This window comes from Aspergillus chevalieri, chromosome 2 (genome assembly GCF_016861735.1).
Source record: "Aspergillus chevalieri M1 DNA, chromosome 2, nearly complete sequence".
In the NCBI taxonomy this organism is placed as follows: Eukaryota; Fungi; Ascomycota; class Eurotiomycetes; order Eurotiales; family Aspergillaceae; genus Aspergillus; species Aspergillus chevalieri.
Window position 1 is genome coordinate 1,879,830 of NC_057363.1, and position 19,934 is coordinate 1,899,763.

At 48.2% G+C, this 19,934-nt stretch overlaps 8 protein-coding genes across 8 annotated transcripts; 5 read left to right on the forward strand and 3 right to left on the reverse strand.

Annotated features, from left to right (window-relative positions):
• Positions 1 to 3,259: 3,259 nt before the first annotated feature.
• ACHE_20655S (uncharacterized protein) lies at positions 3,260 to 4,237 on the forward strand (the record flags this gene model as incomplete). Its single annotated transcript, XM_043284982.1, has 1 exon — positions 3,260 to 4,237. One exon carries the CDS (start codon positions 3,260 to 3,262, stop codon positions 4,235 to 4,237), a length of 978 nt encoding a protein of 325 aa, XP_043133719.1.
• A 680-nt stretch (positions 4,238 to 4,917) lies between these two features.
• Positions 4,918 to 5,703, reverse strand: ACHE_20656A (sugar O-acetyltransferase; the record flags this gene model as incomplete). The annotated part of the gene is made up of 3 exons (XM_043284983.1): positions 4,918 to 5,025; positions 5,087 to 5,486; positions 5,543 to 5,703. 3 exons carry the CDS (start codon positions 5,701 to 5,703, stop codon positions 4,918 to 4,920), a joined length of 669 nt encoding a protein of 222 aa, XP_043133720.1.
• An 826-nt stretch (positions 5,704 to 6,529) lies between these two features.
• ACHE_20657S (uncharacterized protein) lies at positions 6,530 to 6,724 on the forward strand (the record flags this gene model as incomplete). The annotated part of the gene is given in 2 exon segments (XM_043284984.1): positions 6,530 to 6,538; positions 6,551 to 6,724. 2 exon segments carry the CDS (start codon positions 6,530 to 6,532, stop codon positions 6,722 to 6,724), a joined length of 183 nt encoding a protein of 60 aa, XP_043133721.1.
• A 2,219-nt stretch (positions 6,725 to 8,943) lies between these two features.
• Positions 8,944 to 9,402, reverse strand: ACHE_20658A (uncharacterized protein; the record flags this gene model as incomplete). The annotated part of the gene is made up of 2 exons (XM_043284985.1): positions 8,944 to 9,272; positions 9,330 to 9,402. The coding sequence occupies 2 exons, from the start codon at positions 9,400 to 9,402 to the stop codon at positions 8,944 to 8,946; spliced, it is 402 nt and encodes a 133-aa protein (XP_043133722.1).
• A 1,624-nt stretch (positions 9,403 to 11,026) lies between these two features.
• On the forward strand, positions 11,027 to 11,203 carry ACHE_20659S (uncharacterized protein; the record flags this gene model as incomplete). The annotated part of the gene is made up of 1 exon (XM_043284987.1): positions 11,027 to 11,203. The coding sequence occupies one exon, from the start codon at positions 11,027 to 11,029 to the stop codon at positions 11,201 to 11,203; it is 177 nt and encodes a 58-aa protein (XP_043133723.1).
• Positions 11,204 to 11,427: 224 nt separating this feature from the next.
• ACHE_20660S (uncharacterized protein) lies at positions 11,428 to 12,666 on the forward strand (the record flags this gene model as incomplete). Its single annotated transcript, XM_043284988.1, has 4 exons — positions 11,428 to 11,455; positions 11,566 to 11,696; positions 11,771 to 11,907; positions 11,961 to 12,666. The coding sequence occupies 4 exons, from the start codon at positions 11,428 to 11,430 to the stop codon at positions 12,664 to 12,666; spliced, it is 1,002 nt and encodes a 333-aa protein (XP_043133724.1).
• Positions 12,667 to 16,818: 4,152 nt separating this feature from the next.
• Positions 16,819 to 17,715, reverse strand: ACHE_20661A (MBL fold metallo-hydrolase; the record flags this gene model as incomplete). Its single annotated transcript, XM_043284989.1, has 2 exons — positions 16,819 to 17,228; positions 17,292 to 17,715. 2 exons carry the CDS (start codon positions 17,713 to 17,715, stop codon positions 16,819 to 16,821), a joined length of 834 nt encoding a protein of 277 aa, XP_043133725.1.
• Positions 17,716 to 18,765: 1,050 nt separating this feature from the next.
• ACHE_20662S (uncharacterized protein) lies at positions 18,766 to 19,257 on the forward strand (the record flags this gene model as incomplete). The annotated part of the gene is made up of 1 exon (XM_043284990.1): positions 18,766 to 19,257. One exon carries the CDS (start codon positions 18,766 to 18,768, stop codon positions 19,255 to 19,257), a length of 492 nt encoding a protein of 163 aa, XP_043133726.1.
• Positions 19,258 to 19,934: the final 677 nt, after the last annotated feature.

Genomic DNA, 19,934 nt, shown 5'->3' on the forward strand with positions numbered 1-19,934 from the left:
TATCGAACCAGGTGCTCTACTGATATGTACAGTCTCCATGAACATGTCTGCGGGCTTATCGTGCTGACATACCAGACCTTGTAGGGCACCATTTCTTCAATGAAACCGCTTCAATATGTTAGGGCCTGGTGCAGAAATGGCACTGCATATCAGGCCAATAAGCACATGTCATCCGCTGCAAGGCCATCACGATGTAGCCCTCACCTGGAACAGGATGGTGGGCATAGCAGTAGCTTTGACCGCAATTCATGAAAGTGTCGTTTCGTGTTTTAGAGTCATCGGGCGCTCTGGACTGGTCTCAGAACCACATCAATATCACATGGCCCGTTTGCGTGTGAGCGATTGAAAATCATCCAGCGCGGATGACTCGCACTTGCAAACCCGACAAGGCGAAGGGACTAGTTCTATTATTGCAGGCCTCGATGTTTGGCCAAATTCCAATAAGCCTTTTGCATGTATAGACACGCATTGCGCTGTTTTGTACGCAGCAAACAGAATACTTGAGTTTGAAATACATGAACTTCGTTTCCAGAGGAAGCGGAGGATCGCGTAGGCTACTTGTCGCCTCTTGACTGAGGATTCATTTACTTGAAATTGACGGATTCTGTTTCGATCGGTATTTTTTTGAATCGAGCGAGTGAGTTCTCAGTGATGCAGGGAAGGGGGGTAATGTGATATCAGAAATTGCGTACTGATTACCATTTCCTTTAATGTCCAGGAGTTTTTGACTTTATTGGTTTAGTATTCTTTTCCAAAAAGGCCAGAAACCTTCTGCCACTGCACGGTTATTAGTAGAACAGCCAATATTGTTTGGCCTCAATCAGTAGGGTAACCACTAACGTATTCAACGGGCGAATTTTCCCCGCAACCATTACTTTTCGAAGCTTTTCAACCACCAACACCATTCAATCTGACTGAATGAGACTATCTCCTAGTTAAATACATGTCTATTTACTAGGACATCTCCTTATAGTGTGTCCAATAATCCCACAACCACTACAGCGTGGTGGAGCTCGCTGGCGAGGTGTAGCATCATTAAGTTGCTCATTAAGCTGTGCATCAAGCTGCTGAATAGTATCAAGCTGCTGAATATGCTCACGGCCTTCCTGTACAGAGATAAAGAGGTCATCCCCTAGAGAAGTGTGTTTCCTTGCCTTCTTCTTCATTTTCCGCTCATTTTCAGCCCGTAGAACCTTGATGTCTTCTTGTAGAATGAGGTTCATATTCATCGCCATCTGTGCAGCCTTCTCAAGATGTTGAATATGAGAGATTGGGCTGCTAGAAAGTGTCCTTTTTTTCCGAAGACTTCTTTGTAGGCTGCGAACCTTATGGTCTAACTGGCGAGGATTTTGAGGTGTTTGAAAAGCAGACGAGATTGAGCCTTCAGTTAGATTTGGCGGTAGTGTTGGTGTACGAAGTTGAAAGGTGATTTTCTCAAGAACCCGACCCTGATTCAATGGTTTAAGACCTGCACCTGCAAAGCCACTGCATATATTCCCTTTGGTGTGACGGCTCACATATGATAGCTCACGTGGCGGTTCAACACTACGGCAATGGATGATACATCACAAACACCATCCAGTCATGTCGCCAACAATCCTCTTAAAACCTCTTCATGACCTAGATAGATTTCCTCTTCTTCTTTCTTCTCCAGATTCGATATTCTCGTCGATGGCTACAATAGTTTAGATAGGAATTCAGTTCGTTATTATCTACTATTCCGAGTCCGTGACATTTGGTAAATGCTGCTTTGCGTGCAGGAGGGTATAAATGTAGAAAATCTTCCTTGTCAATGTGGTTGTTTCCAGCCACCATCATACCTTCCACTAGTTTTCCATATGCGCGTTTGAGCGGCCCAAAAACCCCGACATCCAGGGGCTGAAGAAGATGAGATGTATGTGGAGGCATACAAAGACAGATAATTGAATTGTTCTTGCAGAAATCATCAAATTCAGCAGTTTGGTGACTTGAATGACCATCAAGGATAAGCAACCGCTTCGCGCCAGTTGAATGCAGCTTTGAAAAAGGATCAAAAATTTGCTTTAACCACTTGAGACCAATTGCATCAGTTGTCCAGCCATTTGGACTGTTGGTAAGCTTTCAATCCAGGGGAAGATTATCCTCTTCATACCAAGCAGCCTGGTGTTCTTTCCCCTTCAAGATAATTGCCGCTGGAATAAGAATGCCCTTAGAGCTCACACATTCAATGATTGTGACCCATTCACGATTTCCCTGGATAACTGTACGAGGTCTCTCACTGCGTTCTGCTGCAGTAATAACCTTGGATGTTGTGCAGAGTCCCATTGCAAAGCCAGTGTCACAACCTGGCTTCTCTCGTGTCGTACCTAGGGTTCTAGTTAGTTGTATTCCGAGACTGGACACTTACCCTAAGTGTCTCCCAAGTAATCGTATGCTCAATGCCCCTCCGGGTCCGGTTCGATAAATCGTATGCGTTGATGGGTATATCGCCCCCTCCAGGCTCCGTAAGATAATCAACAAGTAGAAACGATAAAGGTAACGAATAGAGAAACAAGGCCAACCGAGTACGTATACTGGGTTGTTGGTTAAGTGCGGACGAGTCAGAAACTAGAAGGTAACCAATGCTTGATTAACTAGATTGATCGCGAAGAACTAAGGCTAAGTACATGAATGAGCGTCCTTATATATCCTTCCATCCTGTAAGTGGTAGTAGGGTTGGTATATTGACTGGTAGAAGAGTGGTATATGATATACCATTCATATATCGTTTCGTCGATCATCTGTATACCACTGGATCACGTGATGTGAGCCCCAAATAGTGACTCAACCCCTGTTATTCCCGCATGTTATCATGGTTTGTTAACCAATGATTCTGCCTTGCCTCCCCCGCATAATCACGTGAGCCTAATACGTCGAGGTCTGTAACAGACACCATATATCTGGGCGGCTTTCAATTTTGATTGAACTTTTTTCTCTTTCCATGCAGTAATAGCCATTTGCATACGGGCTTCCTTAGATAAAGGCATTTTTGTGTATAAAAAGTAGAAGAAATGATGTGTTAAAAATGGTTGTGTTGAATATTTTGGTGGTTGCGGGGAAAATTCGCACTTCGGCCGTATTCGCCGCTCGCCCGTTGAATACGTTATGTATCTGACAATATTTTGGATGGTTGTTGGCAATTTGTCAGCTGTGGGGTAAGGTGTCATGGCCCGGAGAGATCTCCAACATTCCTGATCTAATCATCCCGACCTCCGTGCTGCTTTCAACCCACTAGTATTTCATGACATTCATGTCGCTTGCAACCAAAGCCTTTTCTGTCATAGCTCCCACGCTTCGCACATCTCCTTCCCACTCATTTACTCGAACAATGACGACCGCGGTTTTCAAATACATTGATCCTGCCTCTTACGATCCAAATGCCACCGAACCTTTCAAGAAGCCTTGGGGTAAGGTCGATGGACCGGGTTCCTCCTATAGACTTTTGGACAAGACCCGATCGGTTGAGAATCTCCGTGGCCAAGAGGCTAAATTTTCAATCGATAATAGCGGATTCGCTGTCTATAAAAGTCCTGCGAAGGAGAAACAATTCACCGATTCGTCTCGGGTGACGACAGACTACTACGCCGAAGTTGAGGAGCTTCTCAGAGAGAAATTGCCGGGCATCAAGAAAGTAGTCATATTTGATCACACGATTAGGCGGAGGGAAAAGACGTCTCCACGCGCTCCTGTCCAACTGGTTCATGTTGACCAAACGCCCTATGCTGCTGAACTCCGAGTGCGTCGCCATCTCCCACCGAACGAGGTAGATGACTTGTTAAAGGGACGCTATCAAATCATCAACGTCTGGCGCCCTATTCAAAATCCCGCGTCAGACTTTCCCTTGGCTGTTATTGATTGGCGAAGCACCGCCCCTTCTGATTTTGTCAAGGTCGATCTTCTCTATCCAAAGGACGCCAAAGCAGGAGAAGAGAGGACCCAAGCGCCCAACTCTGAACACTTGACTGACGGTTACGAGGTTAGAGGGGAAACGTATGCTATTGCTCCAAATGAAAAACACCGCCTCTACTACCAAAAGGATATGACGCCAGAGGAGGTCATGTTCATAAAATGTTTTGACTCACGAAGCGAATCCATGACCGGGACAACGGGCATCGCCCATGGGGCAGGTCATACAGCCTTCTGCGACCCCCAGACATCAAAAGATGCGCCAGCAAGGCAAAGCATCGAGGTTAGATGCCTGGTTTTTTATGAGTCGTAAATCCATTGTGTACTGGAGAAGATGTCGGTAGACCAAAATGAAAGGCTCCATCAAAAAATTATGTGGATTTGAACAGCAACCAGATAACACTCAGAAGGACCAAGGATGCTGTGACTGACCGTGGAGTAGTTGTGGTCGACGGAGAGCGCTTTGAATCTCTAGAGACACCTATATTTAGCCATAATTCGTGTAACCGTCTCGTGGCCGGCACCTCTCTTGTAGCGAGGGAAAATTATAAACAAGCATGGCGGCATGCTATCGATTCCCATGAGACACAAATGGGAAATAACCCCTGCTGCAATGTATTTGTGGCAGTTTAACGCTAGTATAAGCTAGGCTGTCCACTCATCATTCAATATATTTTCCATCGCTTTTTCCCGTACTATTATTGTAAGACAGGATTGCTGCATACCTAGCATCTTGAAAAGACTGATTAGAGGTAGTCCGGTTGGTATATCACTGGTCAATAACAGTCAAGTTATACACACTAAACGCAGTCACTCCTAAGCCGTATACAAGAATGATCCTTGAATCTAAATTGAACTTATACCCTCCAATAACTTTCGATCAAGTTGCCGCCTGTGCAACCATGCCTGAATATCCACAATAATGACCGGGACTATGAAGGACATGTCGAACTTCCTGGGTAAGTGCAAGTAGCTCAGCAGTAGAGCGACCACTTAACACGCGATTGGTCCGGTGTTCAAATCACTCAAGGCCATGCTGGTCTCGATCCGACGGATGATGCGGGCTGGGTTGCCGGCAGCGAAGTGAAGCGGTGGGATATCCTGAAACGTCGCGAATGTTAGCAAAGTACTAGATCCCCGAGATGAATCAGAGCGAACGTACCTTGGTTACAACCGCACCCGCTCCGATAGTGCATCCTCGTCCTACCCTCACGCCTCCTAAGATAATCACACTGCCTCCAATCCAAACGTCATCCTCGATATGAATCTCCTTCCCGGCCTCTGGACCCTCGAGGCCTTGTCGTACCGCCGGATCTAACGGATGAGTCGCGCTGTAGAGACAGACATTGGGCCCGAACAGAACTCGCTCGCCCACGGTGACCAGGCACGTATCAAGAACCAAGAGATTGAAATTCAAGAAGGACCCCTTTCCGACTTTGAAATTCTGTCCATGGTCCACGGATATTTGAGGATCGACGACGGGATCCGTTTGGGCAAATAGCTTCTCATCTTCTTTAGAGTCCGGATGGACTGGGGGAACGGGGCGTGTATCACAGACAATACTGTTCCAACTGTGAGCAAATATTTAGCCCTCACTGCACAGGTCTTGTTCACTCACTCTCTCCAAAGCCCTACCCGACGCCGTCTGGGTACCTGGCCCGCCTCATTAAATCGCTGGCACGCCGCTCTACAGCGCTCTCGGTTGGCCTGGAGGTCGTCATCCCATGCCCAATAGAGCTCTCCATTGACCATTTTCTGCCATTCCTTGGACGAGATCATGCTAATTTAGACTGAGAGGATATCTTGTGAAAAAGCTAAGTTGAGATTATGAAACGCATGGGCGGCGAATTGTTTCTATAGTGAGTCGGACGTGTGACTCGGAGATTATCAGTGACTCCGCCCCGTGTTCAAAAGGCGCTCTCAGCGTCTCGGATGATTGGGTAGCGCTAACTATTCAAGACATAAATGGGTCAGAGTTGGGAGTTATGCCGAATCCGGAAAGTCAGTGCAGTCCACAATGGAACCCAACCCTGGTATCTTCGGCCGCCAAGTACTAGAAGCTTATCGGGACGGATTCGACAGCATTGTTACCCGATTTGGAAAAGAGGCCAGCAGTCTAATGTCTCGACGAGTGATATTGCTAGCCATTCTGGGCCTCGCACTAAACCAAGACAGTCATTGGATCTGCTTTCCCCCCTCTCTTTCATGCCTATCGCCTGCTGAGTAACTAACGAATCAGGGTTCGTCGGGAGAATTGAGTTTGTGGGGTAAGCGAATTAATACCTCTAATATAGTTTGATATCAATTGATACCGTAAAGATAGAATGCGTGCTACTGCATAGCTAGGAAGCAGCAAGTTATGTGCCGTAGGCTTGGCGTCATTATGCTATGACCCCAAGGAAGACCGAAACTTGATCAAACATAAATATCATAGAAGCCAGTAAGAGGCATGCGGTTGAAGGGAGTAAGCCCCTTGCTTCTCCTTTAGATATCACTTAAGTATCTGCTATTTTCTAAAACATTCGTCCGGAACTTCAAAAGCGAACGTATTTTGTTCTATAAAATGCCTTCAACAGTGACAGACAAGTCCATTTCCGACAAAACAATGACCCCGGTGGGTGCACAGAGTATTGGTCCTGGAACTGTGAAGGACCTTGGGCCAGACGAAGACGAAGATGATGCTATCCTTCGAGCCAATGGCCACGATCAAGTCATGCCTCGACAGTTCAATTGGATCTCCGCTCTTGGGCTAGGGTTCTCCATCACCAACTCTTGGGTTGGCTATTTGGTAAGCAAATGAATCAGTATTAATCATTTTGGAGAAAGTTGTGCAATTAATCCTTAGCTTACGTGGAAAGAGTTGTTTCGGGCAAAGCCTTATCTACGGGGGTGCTCAGACATGTATATTCAGCCTTGTTGTTGCCTTTGCAATTCAGCTCATCATCACCACTGGACTGGGAGAACTCGGGTCAGCGTTCCCGGTAAGCTTGGGAACGCAATGCCTCTTGTCGGGTAACTGATCACATTTTTAGTCAAGCGGAGGCCAGTATCATTTCTGCTACATCTTGAGCCCGGACAGCACGAGAGATACAGTGCATATATCGTGGGATGGCTGTCCGTCTTGGCTTGGTGGATTGTCACGTACGTCCATCTCATACATTGAAATAGAGGTATTGAAGCTAATAGAAGTCAATGGTGCTCTGGAGTCTCACTAGCAACGCTCGTCCTCAATGGAATCGCACATTTTTGTGTTCCAGAGTATGAAGCAAATCAGTGGCAGACGTATCTGACATACGTTGCTGTTTCTGTTGTGAATAGTATGTGGGAACATAAGTGTCGTTTTCTTCTACTAGCCTCACTAACGAAAGATCTGTTTGATCAGGTCTTCCTGTGTTTTTGGCCTCGAAGAGGATATCATTAGTGACCCAGTTGGGTCTCTATCTTTCACTATCTGGTTATTTGGCTTTCTTCATTGTTTCCTTAGTAATGCATAAACAAGTACAGCCTCAGACCTTTATCCTGGCGTCAGGGCAGGGTAACAGCGGATGGAATGAGGGAATGGCGTGGTTGTTGGCGATCAGCAACTCCATGTATGCCTTCGGAGGAACTGATGGCGGTATATTCCCCAAGAACCAATCTCTCACGGATTATGCCCACAGCTGACCGCACTAGTAATCCACATCTCCGAGGAGGTTCCGCGACCAGGAAGACGCGTGCCACAGGTGATGATAATGACGATGGCAATTGGTATTGTTACCTGCTTGTCTTTGTTTGTTGTATTTATGCTTTTTGTCATTGATATGGACGCCATCCGAAAATCACCCTTGCCCAGTATGGAGCTAGTCCACCAGATGTGAGTACCCTGAAATGTTGATGTGAGATATGCTTCTAATTTCGGAGCGCAGAACTGGAAGTCGAAACGTGACTCTGGGGCTATTCATTGTCCTTTGGATTATCTATGCTCGTAACTTAACCCCATTCATCATGCCCAGTATAACAAATGCTGATGCGAGAGAAAATTTACAGTCTCTTTGCCCTCCCAGTGGGTTGGATCTGGTCGAATCGCTTGGGCATTTGCCCGTGATGTAAGTGCCTCTCTCTCTTTCGTGATGATCAGAGCACATTGCGCACCAGAGCACTGACTTAACGGCTTGAAGAACGGAACGCCCTTTCCCAAATTCTTCTCTCAGATCAACACCCGCTTTCACTTCCCTGTTAACACAACCATTGCCGCCTTTTTCTTTAGCTGTCTGTATGGCCTTCTTTACCTTGCCTCCACGACAGCCTTCAATTCGATCATTACCTCCGCTGTTCTCTTTCTCAACATCACATATACTATTCCGCAAGGTATCCTCCTGATGCGCGGCAGATCATGTCTACCCCCGAGATATCTGAGACTTGGTGCCCTTGGCTACTTCTGTAATATCTTTTCCATTATTTGGATTGTTTTGCTCGGGGTTTTAATCTGCATGCCCCCTAGTCAGCCAGTAACGCTAGGATCGATGAACTATATATGTGTCATCCTGGTTGGTGTTTTTATTATTCTAAATTGCCTGTGGTTTGCGATTGGAAGGAAGGGCTTTGAAGGACCCCATATTGACTGGGAAATGATGAGGACAGACCAAAGAGTGAATTAATTGCAGGGTGACTGTCAGGCATGGGAGAAATGTTTGGATTTCATCAGCTATCAGCTGATAAGTGTTGCACATGTGTTCTAGTTATGCAGTCTTGATTAAGCCATATGATATTCGAGTCACTCCGCACATAGAGTCAGAGGACTGTAAATTACTCCTGAAGACCAATGACCTCCTGGGAAATAAACAGACAAAATGCATCGTAGATAGAAATCCATATTCCTTCGTCGAAGTAAATGATCTTGCCAGATCTACCAATGTTTGCTTAACACTCCATCATAGGGCTTACTGCAGATTACATCCTGACTCTACGCTCCATGTAAACTTCCCTCTCAATATCCTGGCAAAGTTGCAGCACTTCAACGTCTGCCACCGGTAATTCCTGTTAATCAAAACGACCAAAAGAATCATCCGAAGAGATATGTCTGTACTCACCACCGTACGGCAAAATCTGTGTCCCCACAATAATCGCGACGCCGTTTGTCCGATCAGCGAACCAAAAGAGGTTCGCCAGTCCCTCCCAAGATGCAGAACCGGCCGCTCTTCCTGTTTCTGGATTTTCTTGATGACTGAGAGCAAATGTGAGGCCCCAGCCATTGCTGGGATTTCCGGCTTTAGGGAGAACTGGGCAGTCGTTGGCCAGTTCCGGTTTTGCGGACTTCGAAGGAGTGTTGTGGTAAATGGGATAAGAAGGGATTTGGTTGGTGAGCATTTCTAAGTAAATCAGATATCTGAAAAGCCAGCATGCGAAACGGTAAGCGCAAAACCTACGGTTGACAGTTTCGGGTTTCAAGATTTGTCTCTTCGTCCGTGGACAAGCCCCTTTGTTGAGAAGAAGGGCCATGATTTTTGGTAATCATGTCGATATTAATGTCTTCATTATTGACAAAGCTCACGGACAGAGTCAGAACCCACTGGAATAATCTTTCAGTGTCCCAAAGCATCCACACCCGCCCAAACAGAATCCCAGCTTATCCCTTGAAGTAAGCGAGCTTCGAAGTAGATGATCCGAAACAATCAAGGACCCGTCACCCTTTCGGCGATGCATATAAGTCAAACGCGATTTCATCTCATCCGTTGGGAAGAACGTGATATCTGTCACCTCGAGTGGTTCGAATATGAATTTGTGAAAGTATTCTTCCAGCGAAATGTTGGTGACCCGTTCGATGACTACTCCGACCCAATCAATGCTAACGCCATATTGGAAGGCCGTCCCGGGTTGGAACATAAGTGGTCTGTATAGTACATCTGCTTTTTTGCCGGAAAAGTCGTCAATTCCAATGGGACCTGCCCATTCGCACAGATCAGGGTTGTCGAATGCGTATCCAAATCCGGCTGCAATTACGGTGTGGTTAGCTATAGTTCCATTGTAAAGGTGTGGTTTAGCTCGTGATTGATTTGTCCTCTCACCGGTATGGGTCATGAGCATTCGAAGTGTTATGGCCCGCTCTTGCGGAACCAAAGTAAGGAGCCCGTCACTACCCCTGATTAACACTTTGAGATTTTTTAATTCCGGTGCCAAATGGTCAAGCTCGTCCGAGTCATCGAGAGATAATCTGCCCTGTTCCACTAACTGCATGCACGCAATCCCAGTGAGCAGCTTCGTGCATGACGCCAGCCAAAGGACTGTGTCCAAGGTCATCGGAGTATCGCCACCTAGTCTTGCAAATCCTGAGGCATGGGAAAGAATGATGTTTCCCTTGTTATCGACAGCAATTGCTATCGCTCCGGGGATGGCAGGTTCTGGCATTCTAGTTGCTGCGTCAAGCCGGGCAACGGCCGCGTTCAATTTTGACCGAGATAACATTGTTGTGGTCAGTGTCAGCAAGCTAAAAAACTGAAATAGCTATAGATAGGCAAAACCGAACAATTAGCGATGCCAAGCTTTTGGTTTGAGCCCTTGCCGATGTACTTATGTTGGGCGTGATGGGTGCTGGGAAAATTACCCGATACGGAAACACTACCAGATCGCCACAACAGTTATCATTGCTACTCACCTCATATTGGATCCTTTACTAGACATGTTAGTTATGAAAGTGCATATAGAACGGAAGAAAACAGAAGTATATATACTACTACGTTAATTGTCTTTTGCAGTTTTCTAGAATAATTCTGTAGGACTCTTGTGGACGTCCGGTGATTGATACCGAGTGGTGGCAATAGTTCGCCGTAGCCGTAGCTGTAGCCGTGGCCGAAGCTCCTACTCCGCATCTCCCGGCTTTCATTCTTGTCGCCTCCTTGCCATGTCTTATACAGGAAATAGACTTCGTCTCTGTAGTATATCTACCGCTCACATAGATTATGGAGAGAATTGAGAGGACGACAGGTCCAGCCTGTGTGACATGCCGCGAGAAATGTCGACGATGCGACCGCACACGCCCGGTCTGTCGCCGGTGCGTGTCCAAAGGACTGGAATGCAAAGGATATCCTGATAAGTTCCGCTTTTGTGGTATCGCCAGTCGAGGCAAATGGAAGAATCAGCGAGTCCCTACTGTGCACCGCACCTCATCAGAACCACAAACTCGGCAGCGAAGAAAGGCAGCATCCCGGCAGGTACACAGGGTTCCAACTCCGGCCGCCAGCCCATCAGAGGACGAACCTCAGCCACCAAGCTCTTCACATTCTCCAGGTACTTGGATGCTTGAGGCTTCACCACAGGAGCCTATCCACGGTTGGCACAGGGAGAAACAATCCAATCGAGCCGTCGAGTTGGATGACCTACTAATGCTGGGCCGGTCCGAATCACTCTTAGCTCACTGTAAGATTTTCCCCGGAGCCACCCATTTGTAAACCAGAGGCGCTTCCGCACCACTAAGCGAGGATTGAACAGATGATTATACCATATGCCCGCATCAGATCGCGCTGCCCCATGACGGTGCGAGCAACCCTTACAGAATGTAAGTCTTGCCGCTGGCATATGAGCAAATCGGCCTTCTGTATGCCGTATTGGGGCTCACAGCATGCCACAAGGGAATCATGACCGCAGATGACTAACTAAGAGGTACAGTGGCGGTTGAGTACCGCCTGAAGGCTATTCGATCTCTGGGTGAGACTCTCCAGAACGGTATATCCGCGGGTTTCAACGAGGACGAGCGAGACGGCATCTTTGCGACCATTCAAATACTTTTACTACAAGATGTAAGGAGCTTCTGTGAAGTTCTATGTTGACATTGTCTATGATCTGTCTGTTTAACAGTTAACTGAGTATGGAGAAGATTTTCGAATCAGGTGTTTCAGCTCACGGAGTGCATATTACGGGCGCCCTGTCTATATGCAACCAACTGCGATTATCCGACACATTAAGACGCGAGGACAAGCGGACAATCTTCTTCTTGGGAAACCTGGCGTGGTGAGTAGTTAAGCCTTATCAATGCGTCTAGAAGCTAAAGTGTATCCCTCCAGGTTAGACGTTATCCGGTCCCTCGCAGACCCTGAGCGACTGTGCTTTTCTTCCCAGTTGCGCGAAACTATAATCAAACTGAGCGATATCAAGTTTGAGCAAGTGAATGGGTGCCCCCGTGCGCTATTTCTTATTATGGGCGGTGTGTTAGAACACGCTAAAGCACATGCTGCAGGGCAGATGGAGGATGCCCAATTTGAGGTGCTCCTCGAGGCTGCGCGCCAGAATCTTTTTTCATGGCGTTCGACCAGCTTCTCGTATCCGTCTGATGATTCGCGATGGTTTGCAGTTGCCGAAGCGTTCCGCCATGCATGCATACTACATACCTCCCGCTTGTTGGATGCAACACAGCCGGCAGAAGCGCCGATCATTCAGCAATCAGTTACTGCGATATTAGATGCTGCCGCAGAGATACCGCCTGACTGCTACCTTCTGGAGCTGCTAGTGATGCCCCTATTTATAGCTGGAACGGACACATTATCCGCACATGCACGCCACTACGTTCTGCTAAGATTGGAGCACATCAAATTCAGAGCTGGATTTGGTAATCCATTGCCTAATTCTCTTCTCCAGTCTGTTTGGGATGCTCGCGCAAATCAGCCTAAGAAGGAACATGAAAATATCCCGTGGATGCGATTTGTAAATGTCGTGAAACGAGAAAGCCCGCTTTACCCGGCTAACTTGTACAGACAAGGGAAACGAGTATAGAGCGCCAGCATGACTATCTTGTTCTGTGAATTGTTACAATAAATGAATCGGCGGTTAATGAGAAGTGTGCATTATTACAGCTTATGACTAGCTAAGCCAACTATTACTCAAATGAGAACTTTGAGGACTGAAGTGGGGAAAGGTCCCATGTGAACTGAGAGATGACACTCCACGCATCAACCCGACATGGGGAGCAGCAGACCTTCATAACCCTACAATGAACGCGACAATGACCTGAGTATATCGAAGGAATCTACTATAAAGCCAGTGACGTTGAGTTTGGAATAGAGGCGCATTGCCCTTAAACACTAGATATCATAGTCACTCAAGAATACTGATATTTTAAAGCGGTTAATTTTGTGGACCGTAGCCACCCAGTCATGCGGGAGCAGTGCGCGATGATATACCGCATCGGGTAGTTTCCTCAGCAAATTGGAGCTAGCTTATGCACTAAGATGGCACGTGGAGCCATCGACATTGGCATGTTTCACTGGCACATCTACCTGAAAAGAAAAGCCGACTTTCAAAAGCTCTTTTCACCTCAAATTTCAATCTTGGTATGATATAATACTTTTTTCTCGATTTCTATCAGGATAATGCGGAGATTTTGCAGTTCAGAAGAATCCCCCAAAGCGATGAAGTCTGGGGATGTATATACGGGCAGACTTGGTCTTAGATAAGCCTGGTCCAATGCAAATGCTATGATAGATACTTGTTCTCTCTCCTATAAAACATGAACTTCATCGCTCCTTTGCTCTGCGGAGACCTCCATGTTCCGCAAATATTTAAGAAGTCAGCAGCCCAGGTACCTTTTATACCGCGGGCATCTTCCCTCGACGATACCTGGGGTGAGAAATCATGGCCTCAGATCACACTCATGACAAGCGAGCAGGTAGTGTCCCCGGACCGTGGTGATGCGTATAATACGCATAAAATATCGATAGATGGGAGGCGTCAAATTGACTATCTGCGCAGACAACGTGTCCCTCAACAAATGTGCCGAAAATCTACGAAAACGGAGTCAAGCTTGGCGCTTTAGTCGCCCTCGCGCCTTTTGGCGGCTTAAATAGTTACTACAGCAAAGGGGGCTCATGCTTCTGGAATAAGATCAATATTTATCAGGCCGGGCCTGATCAGCTATTCTGGGTTGTGATCGGATTCTTATTAACCCAAGGGAAAAGTCTTGGTCTCAGATTCTTGGCGCACCATTGATTCAAATATTCGGTCTAACTACTGGATTTGGCGGTTTGTTTTTCATCGATTGGGCAATTTTCCAAACGCGATAAAAAGCCAGCATACATATTATTATTATTTAATCAAGTTTATTGTCCATACCGAGCCCTAGAGCTATGATAGACCATGATTCGTGGACTCGAGGTCAGTGGCTATTCTACAGTCTCTTGTCCCCATAGGTTCCTGAGGCGTTAGCCCCCTTCTAACATCTTTCCAATCCTTTTCCTCGCCCCAGACCGCCTGTATGCGCAGGGCTTTTGAGCACCGTGCTCTCCTTGTGTTTTGGAGCAAGATGGGTGTGGCCTAGGCTGACTCTCAGCCTTGGGCTACCTCCCTGCTACCCCTCTCCTGTTCTAATTGCTTCCTCCAATGCTTCCAGTCCCCATTCGTCATCTCTTTGGGCCCTTTCTGCCGTCTGCCGTAGGTGCGCCCGGGGTAGAGCTATGCTGGTGCTGGCTAGGAATCACAGCAGCGCTCTGGTAGCTCTAGGCTCACCTAAAAGTCGTCCTTGTGGATATTCTTCTGCAGTGGTGGGTCTCAAGACTCCGTCAGTCTCTAGGTCCTTGTAGAGCCTGTTTCGTTGGTGTCGCCATTCCCGACACTCAAAGAGAAGATGGTGTATTGTCTCCCTTGATATACCGCATCCTTCACAGGTTGCATCCTCTCGGACCTGGATCCGATGTAGGTATGTTCCTATAGCGGCATGTCCTGACTTCAGTTGAAAATAACGGCTTGCTAGGTGTTTGGGAGCTATTGCAGCTGCCGGGTCGAGCCGCCAGTTCCTCTGTGGCCTGTATGTTCGTTGACCTTGTTGGGATCGCTGTCCAAGTTCTTTGTTGAGCCATCTCTGCCTTTGTGCTATAATGGCTTCTGTTTGGGCTCTACAGGTGAAGGCCAGGGATATTTCTCTTGGGCCTCTTCCTGGTGGCTTACTGGCTGCCTGTTTTGCTGCCTGGTCAGCTCTCTCATTCCCTTCTATTCCTGCATGTCCCGGCACCCATTGGATAGTGGTTTGGCAACCTCGGGCATGTAGTCTCTTGGCTATAGCATGTGCTTGGATCACTAATGCTTGGCCTGGACCTGGCTGGGTGTGTCGCATCCTTGCAATGGCAGCTTGGGAGTCCAACAGGATAGTGACTGGTCTTTGATCCCCCACTTTCTCTGCTAACTGGAGTGCTCGCACAACGCCCAGAAGCTCTGCATCAAAGACCTCATATCCCTTGCCTAATGGGAACCCCCGGGTCTTCCATGTTCCTCCCGGCTCTCGCCAAGCAATCCCTGCCCCACTTTTGCCATTCTCTAATCTTGATCCATCTGACCAGATTGCTAGCTCTGGAGGGAGAGATTGCGCTGCTACTAGGGCCTCTGGACCTGGTAGCATCTCTATTTGGCCTGGGAACTGGCTACTGGTTGTCTGTGTTGTGCTCTCAAAGCCCCCAGATGGGTCCACTGGTAGAATATTGGCTAGTTGTCGAGCAAGGTGTTGTCCCAGGGACCATCGGCCTCGGTTGTTTCTCTCAGCCCATTGTCGGTTCCCTGGGGTCTGTTCCCCAGGTTGGGTGTGCTGATCCCCTTCCCGGAAGCTCACTGGGAGGATCTCCTTAGCTGGGTGGTTCTCCGGTAAGCTGAGCAGCCGGGTAGTGTATTTCAATTGTCGAGCCTCCAACAGGGCCTCTGCTGGTGCCAGGCCCGCTTCACGAACTAGTGGCCCTACAGGAGTGGATTTCAACATGCCGGTAATTGCACGGGCCTGTCGATTGATCATGAGCTGTATACCCACTAGCCGATCCTTCTGGCCCTGCCACCAGAGCTCTGCTCCATACAGAGCTACTGATTGCACTGCTGCTACTTGAACCTGACGAGCTACCCCTGGGGCCAGTCCATGACTCTGGCATAGGCGTTGTACTCTGTTTTCTGCAGCCCGTGCCTTGCGCATACAGGTCTGATAGTGGGCTTTGAGATTCAGCCCAGAATCAAGCCAGACACCAAGCCATCGCGTTGCCTCTAAGTTGAAGGGCACACAGTGGCCATCTACCTCCACTTGTGCTCGTTGAATCTGATCTTTCAGTTCCCGGCCCCGTTTGCGAGTAAGTAGCCGTAGTGGTAATCGCTATGTACATCATCGCTTTTCTACATACATCCTGATATGCTATTCCGCATGTTGTATGTCCCGTGCTACTGTTTTTGTACTGCTGTTCCCATGGCCACGAAGGTCCATGGGCCTGTTGGATACTATCTCGTTTCCTTCCCTACTTCTGCAAGCATTTAACCTCAGCTGCACTATGCTGCCAGTTGCTTCGTGTCCGTTGTCGTGACTCGGTATGTGGTTGGTAGAGTCTGAAACTGGCTTAGGAGGCCTGTGTCAAGCAGAAAGCGCACTGCCTTCGGTACCAGGTCTGGCCGTGTTAGGTAGGCCCGGTAATCCAACTCCCGCCTTGACCCCTGTGTAAGATGGCGCATCCGGGGCCCTGCCTGGTTTGTACAGTATTTTTACGCTTATATTGAAGAGTTTACGCACTGGGCATTCATTGAGTATCTCGTGCAGCTTTGTCAGCTGTTGTTTCCGCAGCAAGCACGGTCTTGAGGTCGGCGAGCTGGAAGCGTCTTCGGGGTTTAAAACCAGACCGGCGACGGCCTTGGGCCCTACTAATATAATAAACATTTCTAACGTTTTATTCTGCATCGACTCATTGCTTCCTTCGTATTTCTATCTGAAATACCCAGCCAGCAGGTAGTTGTATATCCGGGTGTGTCGGAATCTATTTCTGTGACAGCGGAATTGCATCATCCATATCGAGAAATCTGGGCTGGGAACATCTAGCACTACTACACTCAGTCAAAAGAAAATAAATGGTGGATCTATTTTTATTCTATGCATTGCGACCAGTTCTCCCAGTTACAAGTATATTCAACGGTATATCACCATTCCTCATCTTCAAACTTCAGCGGCAGATGCAGCATCCGATATCCTGACGGCGTCGGCCTGGGCAACCGTCCCGCACGAATGTTAACCTGCAAAGACTGATGAAGCAGCTTTGGCTCCGACATCTTCGCATCCCGCTCTTCTCGCATGGCAACGTAGGCCTCTAGTGTCGTGCCGTCCATCAAATGTTTATTGTGCCGTCGGTGCTCCCGCACGCTCATCCAAGGTCTTAGATCCTCGCGGCCCTGCGGCGGGTAGTCATGACCCGTCCATATCTTCACTCCATCTGCGAGACTAAGAAGTTTCCTCCCGGACTGGAACATGGCGCGGGCGCTTCCGCCGGGGAAGTCGCAGCGCGCGGTTCCAATGTCTGCGTGGAAAGCTGAATCGCCGCAGAATACATTTTCTGGTCCATACTATTAGTTACTGAAGTCAAAAAGGGGAATGCAAACCACGACTGATTACTTACCGCCAATCTTGTAACCCACATGATCAGGAGTATGACCCGGGAGATGTAGGACGGACGCGCTCAGCTCGCCAATGTTGAATATTTCGTCATCGTCAAAGTACTTTCCAAAGACGCCCTTGTATTCAGCCTCGGGAACCCCATACCGCTGCCCGAACAGGTTCTGCACCTGCTCGATGCGCTTGCCAATGCCAATAGGCGGCTGGAAACCTTGATCTTGAGCCAGTTTGGTCTGGAGGTATGACGCCGCCGACATGTGATCTGCGTGGATATGGGTCTCAAGGATCATGACAACGTTGTATCCCTGGTCCTTGACCATCTTGCGGATTCCATCCGCACTCTTGGTGCTGATGGTCTGAGTGGCCCGATCGTAGTCGAGCACCGTGTCGATAATGACAGCATGCGATGATGCCGGATCGGAAACCATGTATTGCCATGTCGAAGTGTTAGGATCGAACAGTGCGTGTATTGTCGGCTCACCTGGCTTTGTTGGCTCGACTCGGCATCGCTCTTGGTCTGGGAGTTCGTCTGGAATATCCTGGGTTGAGAATGGACGATATGTAAGACGTGGTGTTCCGCGCCTATGGTCGTTTCTGCTAGCTGGTGATATTTGACCATAGTTCTTGTTTTTTCTCCCAAATAGAGCTCGATCAGATAACGCTCGAATACTCTGTGTAGATCCAGCTGTCGATACTTGAGATAGAGGAAGAACACATCGCTGAGGGTAACACGATACGGCGGCGGGGATGTAGCTGGCCACGGGCAAGATGGAATGGCGGAATCTACTACTCGGTGCGCGGGTAAACATTGTTGAAGTATGCAATCAGCAGGAAATCAACTGGGAAGATAGGAAGATTATGCTAAAACGTGGCAGTATCCGGAGTCAATTGGATTGCTATTCAACGGCCAAAGAAGTAATTATGTATGTACTTTCTACTATGACGTGCACTCAAATGTAATCGGCGACTAAATGTCCGTCGGCGATTTGACAGATGCATTTACTTCTCTCGTCCCTGGAAACGCCTCTGATAGCTCCAATGGATTATATTGGAAACCCCCGCAATGCCTGTGGAATGCATGTCATTTAGATCAGAGGGTGGCCTTTAGTAGATCCTAACGTTGCTAATTCGCTAAATGGATGGCCCACATGCCTCTGCCCTCCATTCGGAATTTGAGGACGCCTCATGGCTGAAGAACTTAGACCTCATACGATTTGTTCTACAAAAACTTCAGGTCGCCGTTTGGAGGTCAGTCGAGGACACTTGGGAGCACATGTCGAGATAGTCCAAGCCTCCAAGGGGAGCGATCCATTCGTCCGCTCGCATTCGGCAGACCCACAGGTGATGATATACGGGGTAATCTCGGTAACAACGTACCTTCAAACATATCTGGCTGCATCTTCCCTTGACATGGCTCCATGTCCTTACGCTTGCATCTCTCATTTTAATAGTCAACCAACGGGCTTATCCAAACAATCATGATCTCCCGAATCCGCCACTGGTTCCTCCCCCGGCCCGTCCCCAACAACGGCTCTCAACTGCGCGATCACCTCGCCAACGAGCGCACATTTCTATCATGGACGCGCATGGGCCTAGCATTTGCCGCCATGGCGCTAGCCCTCGGGCGCTTAGGCATCATCGACCACGTTTTCAATACCGAATGGAAGAGGAGGGAGGCGGCAAAATCGAAAGAGCAACAAACTACCGGCCCGGAACCCAAAATCCCCCTGACGGGAGCGAACGATATCCTGGCCGGTAAATTATGCTGGGTTATCAGCGCCTGGTCGTTTGGATATGGCATCTTTCGCTACGTTTCTATCCGACAGACGCTGCTTTCGGGACGCTTTGTCCCGGCGATCTGGGGGCCGGTGCTGATGACGTGCGGGTCGGTTGGGTCTCTGGGGGTTCTGTTACAGTCGGGGACTGGACTAGCCCTTTCCGAGTCGAGTGGGTCGGAGCATGCTGATTGAGCACTTTCGTTAATTGTACAGGGGTGAGGGAACTGGAAGTATCAAGCTACTCCTAGAATAAGGTGGATTCAATGTTCAAATGCAGGGTAGTGATGGGAATATCACATTACATTGCTTGGCAGAAATGTATGGCAGCAGCAGTGTGGCTGAGCTCCAGAAACTTACGTGATTTGGCACCGAAGCAGTTGATGGAGGAATGATAGAAGGATTGCAATTGTATAACCGAACCGCCAGGCATCGTAGCTCAGCGCAGCAAGGTTAGGATTTACCTCGGCCTATATCAAATCTTCAAGTTCCGTGAACAGTCAGTTGACTCACGGCGACCAAGACTTGCAGCTTCTGCAACATATGGACCAAAGCCGGGAACTCTTGTATCACACTAAGGACTTCAAGCCAATAGCGAAGTTTCGTACGCATGAATTTATGGACGATGCCGTTGTCCCTCAGGCCAGCGCTTTCCCGCTGGTCTACTGCAATTTGCGCCAGATGATCAACTAGTAGAGCCAAACAGTGTCTTGTCGAATTGAACGCAACAGCTTCCTGTGCTTTTCATGAATAATCAAATAGTGACACATGCAATGCCATACTCAGGCAGTCTTACCTGGAATCAGACATGAGCGCCCTATGGAACCGGGGTCGCGCTCAATATATCCAAAGTGAAGCAGGATCCGAGACGC